General features: G+C 33.8%; 1 protein-coding gene across 2 annotated transcripts; it reads left to right on the top strand.

The window, feature by feature from the left end:
- The first annotated feature begins 229 nt into the window (after positions 1-229).
- Positions 230-1,276, top strand: LOC149203005 (uncharacterized). Of its 2 annotated transcripts, none has more exons than XM_089400083.1 (2): positions 230-739; positions 976-1,276. In XM_089400083.1, exons 1-2 carry the CDS (start codon positions 477-479, stop codon positions 977-979), a joined length of 267 nt encoding a protein of 88 aa, XP_089256209.1. In that variant the 5' UTR covers positions 230-476; the 3' UTR covers positions 980-1,276. The 2 variants fall into 2 exon arrangements, with proteins under 2 accessions (XP_089256209.1, XP_089256208.1); XM_089400082.1 differs by having other exon boundaries at positions 236-739; positions 993-1,276.
- Positions 1,277-4,885: the final 3,609 nt, after the last annotated feature.

The following is a 4,885-nucleotide window of genomic DNA, read 5'->3' as shown; positions in this document are numbered from 1 at the left end:
TTTGAACTCTCTGGTTCAACGTTGAACGCATGGTGGGCATCGCTCCCCGTCCTCCAAGATTGAGAAAGCTCAACTACCCCTTAGGTTCAAAGTTTCAGATTGTCACGATTTACTTTCGCGTGGTGAGTGACTCCATTATAATAAATATTATAATAATAGGAAGACAGGACAAACTGTTTTCTACATCAATATCAGAGAAATAGCACTGCAGATTCTAGCAGTAGGACCATCATGACCTGGGTTCTGCGGTCAGCAAATTACATAATGTTCTGAGCCTGACTGCATTATCTGGGAATCTGAACTTTTCAATGTGGGTAGTTTAAAATTAAAAAAAAAGTCAGTTGTGTGGTTGAATAGTACAAATCCAGGATAATGGGGTGCAGATGGAGAAAACATTAGGAATATTGAATGATAAGTGCTGTGGAAGCATTTAGCTTATTTGGTTCTGAAACAAGGTTATTTCAAGATCAGTAGCCATGAAGCCAAACTACCTTGATGATTTAGAACACAGTGCACCACCAGTGGTTGGCTACCCATGGGTTCCTCATCATGGAGGGCAATCTTATTCCTCTGGTTATCCCTCCACTTCTTGGTATTTACCTCCACAGGGTTACCAGGAATATTACCACAGTGCTTCACCATCAGCACCTCCTCTTCCACAACCAGTGCAGCGGCCTGCTCCTCAGTTTAGGCAGAATTATAGACGTAGATTCAGTCTGCGTTCTTTCATGGAGGCCTGGTGAGTGCAATAAGTTTAAGTTTAATTCATCTACCTGTTTTTTAACATATTGTTATAATAATAAGAAAACCTAGTTTAATATTTCGGCATAGTTAGACCTCAATATTCTTTGTGTCAAGGAAATCTCTATATCAAATGATTTGGTGGCTTGATTTACAGAGATATACGTAATGATTTTGGTTTCTTGATTTACAGATATGTATATAATTTAGGGTTTGAATTTTGGATTGATATAGTTGAGCCTTGGCTGTAGTTTGGAGGCTCTGTGTTGCTGCTGGATAGTGGAGCTATGTTTGCCTTGAGAAATCTCAGTAATGGAGAGCTGCTTCAATCTTCAGAGGATAAAAACTGGGGCAACTGATCTAGTTTGTTTGTTTCAGAGATCCAAAAGAGTAATTTCAGGTTACATGAGAGATGGCCTTTGGCCTGGTTTTAGCATAAAACACTGTTTTTTTCTCCCATCTGGTTCTCAAATCCAAACATGTATTTGGACAGAACAAAATATACAGATTCATTTATCCATTCATATATGATATATTTTTTTTGAGAAAGCTACAAAATGATTGCAAGCCATTGAATTTAAGTTGGATTCTGTTACATGGAAAAAATGTGAACACTGGTTATAATAGCACACCCCATGAAACCCAGGTCTGATATGCACTGGGGTTTCCATGCCCATCCCAACCTGTACTGTATAATATACCAGGCTTCCTAGATGCAATCAAACAGAAAGAATAATGATTTTTTATAAGTTATAGAAACCTTCATGGGAGACCTAATACAGGCCTTTTATGGGCTGAATGTAACGAGTCTGCAGGTTCAGCCTCGCCATTGATTGCTGTCTCGAATGCCCCTGCTGGGATTCGATCTCCCGACCCCTGCCGTAATTTGCAGGTCTCAGCGGTTGCTCATGCGTCCAACAATGCCAAGCGTTGGAGAAAAAAAAAGGAAGATGGGGTTGGACAGTTGCGTATATGTAACGTCTATCTAACTGTCATAATCCATGGTGGAGTCCAAATCCCAGAAGGTATTTAAACCCTAATTGGTTTGGCATGGTGGAGTCCAAATCACAGAAGGTATTTAAACCCTAATTAGCTTTGCTGTAAATTCATAATCACTGTAGCTGGAAAGGAACTTAAAATGACCCATAAGTCTAACCTGGTTCATGTACTTAGGGAAGGAGTGTGGCCATTGTGGTTGACTCTCTTTTCGGATTTGAATAAAATTAATAAAAATTTGCAATTGTAAGGTACAAAATTAATTTTTCTTTTCCATATTTGTAAAAGTTAATAATAATTTGGAATCATACTCCAAAAAAATACAAATTAGTTAATAATAATTTGGAATTTGTAAGGTTTGAAAAAAATAAATTATAATTTCACTTTATTGAACGGTCTGGCTGGCAGCTTTGTTGTATGAATGAACATTTTGCAGTCTGGGAGCGATGGTGGGGCATATTGACTTTCATATTTCTGATAGTGTTTATGATAGTGTGGTTTTTTCATTGTCACACTTATACTCAGTTATAATTTTTTTTTGTTTATGTTAGTTATGTTTATGGTGGAGCATATTGACTTTCATATTTATGATAGTGTTTATGATAATGTGGTTTCTTTGTTGTTTTTCCTGATGCGTCCAACAATGCCAAGCCTGGGAGAAAAAAAATGGAAGATGGGGTTGATGCGTCCAACAATGCCAAGCCTTGGAAAAAAAAAAATGGAAGACGGGGTTGGACAGTTACGTATGTAACGTCTATCTATCCAACTGTCATAATCCATGGTGGAGTCCAAATCCCAGAAGGTATTTAAACCCTAATTGGTTTGGCATGGTGGAGTCCAAATCACAGAAGGTATTTAAACCCTAATTAGCTTTGCTGTAAATTCATAATCACTGTAGCTGGAGAGGCACTTAAAATGACCCGTAAGTCTAACCTGGTTCATGTACTTAGGGAAGGAGTGTGGCCGTTGAGGTTGACTCTCTTTTCGGATTTGAATAAAATTAATAAAAATTTGCAATTGTAAGGTACAAAATTAATTTTTCTTTTTCATATTTGAAAAAAGTTAATAATAATTTGGAATCATACTCCAGAAAAATACAAATTAGTTAATAATAATTTGGAATTTGTAAGGTTTGAAAAAAATAAATTATAATTTCACTTTATGATAAGATGGATTTTGAACGGTCTAGGCTGTCAGCTTTGTTGTATGAAGGAATATTTTGTAGTCTGGGAGCGATGGTGGGGCATATTGATTTTCATATTTTTGATAGTGTTTATGATAGTGTGGTTTTTTCGTTGTCACTTTTGTACTAATTATGATTTTTTTTGTTTATGTTAATCATGTTTATGGTGGAGCATATTGACTTTCATATTTATGATAGTGTTTATGATAATGTAATTTATTTGTTGTTTTTTCTGTACTCAGTTATGATTTTCTTTTGTTTATGTCAGTTATTTCTATAATTGAACGCCCTCAAGAAATAATGTATTTCCTCCTCACAAGCCACCCTGATATGCAGCTGTCAATTATAATTGTTTTTATTTATGTCAAGAATGTCTATGCTTGAATAATATATATTAGTTGTACTTTTTGATACGTGCCAAAGGAAAACTGCCATAATAATCTTTGTAAACTATATTTTAATAAAAATCTAATCAGACCCCCAAAAAAAAAAAGCGATTTTGAAGGATAAAAATATCTAAAACCATATATATTGTGAATAGCGTGTCCTAATGAAAGTTTTATATTTTTTTATCTTTGAAAAAGTGATTGATTGACTATTAACAAACACACGTATAAATGTGTATTCCAAAACAATATCTCAATCAGCGACGAAAATCGAGCTCCTTTTTTTTGGGTAGTCTCCGACACATTTTTTTCAAAAATTAATGTTACGTGTGGGTATGAAAAGCTATAGGTATGGAAAGCTATTTATATGGGAATTATATAAATTTATGTGATTAAAAAAGAAAAGTCCATTTCTATGAAATGATGTTGTATGTGGGGTGAATTTTACAATAATTTAGAAATAAATTTAATAAAAAATATATTAAAAAATAAATATTTAATGATATTTATACACATTTAATTATTTTATTAACATTTAAAGGTGTTTTTAATTGATTAAGAGTTTATTTTTTAAAATATAAGGAAGTATGTTAACTATTTAATGTTTAGAGGTCTTTGGTAGGAATGAAGATTGCTCTTTTACAAACCATTAATAATTTATTTTTATTTTTTAATCTAATTTAATTTTTATTATTATTTTTTTCTGGTGGCATGGTTTTTTTTTAATAATGTTGATGAGTTAGTGTATATTCATGGATAGCAACCAACTAAGTCTAACTTAACTACTAGTTGATTAGTGAGTCATGACAAGTTTTGTCACCCTCAATAAGAGAAATTTAATTAGTCAATACTTGTGGTGTTCTTTATTAATAAATTCAAAGATGTAGAACATAAATAATAGATTTTACCTAGAATTAATTGCAAAAATAACAGGTTGCAACCACAATAGCCAAATAAAGAATTAGGACATTGCACATTGTTATACCTTTGTTGATGAGAGCAATGTTCACTTACCTCTTCAAGCGACAACCTCCAATTGAGCAAAGCTTGAATACAATATACTTCATAAGACATTTCATTACATTACTTTTACTTCTTTGTATGGTTCTATCTACTTCCCAATAACATTCTAGAGAACGAACTTTCTAGTAGGTAGAACCTTCCAATAAGTCTATTTATAACTATTGTTTTCACACCACTACATGTGCCTTATATACTATAGATAACCTCCATATATAGCAACATACCTATCTACTTAAGGGGTTAGGGTAGGACCCTAACATGCCCTCCGCCTTGTTAGCTCTAATTTTACTCAGAAGCTAAGGAGCTATTACTCCATGGATCTTGCCTCTAGACCCATTATATAGTTTCAAACTCAATCCCAATTAGTTATACTATCACCATCCACATACATAAAAGAGACAGACAAGGAAAGAACTTGTTCCTCAACCCTTGCAAATTGGTGTAGATTATATAGATCATTGGTTGTTGAAGATCCTACTCCTACCCAGAGATCTCACTCCAATTGTTTGATTTTCACTCCTACACACAATCACAAACATGCAAAGACAATGTTTGC

This window comes from Pinus tabuliformis, chromosome 2_1 (genome assembly GCF_031772625.1).
Source record: "Pinus tabuliformis cultivar Carrire ecotype Pingquan chromosome 2_1, CPIR1, whole genome shotgun sequence".
In the NCBI taxonomy this organism is placed as follows: domain Eukaryota; kingdom Viridiplantae; phylum Streptophyta; class Pinopsida; order Pinales; family Pinaceae; genus Pinus; species Pinus tabuliformis.
The sequence above is the reverse complement of the archived record's forward strand: the minus strand, read 5'-3'. Positions and strand labels throughout refer to the sequence as shown.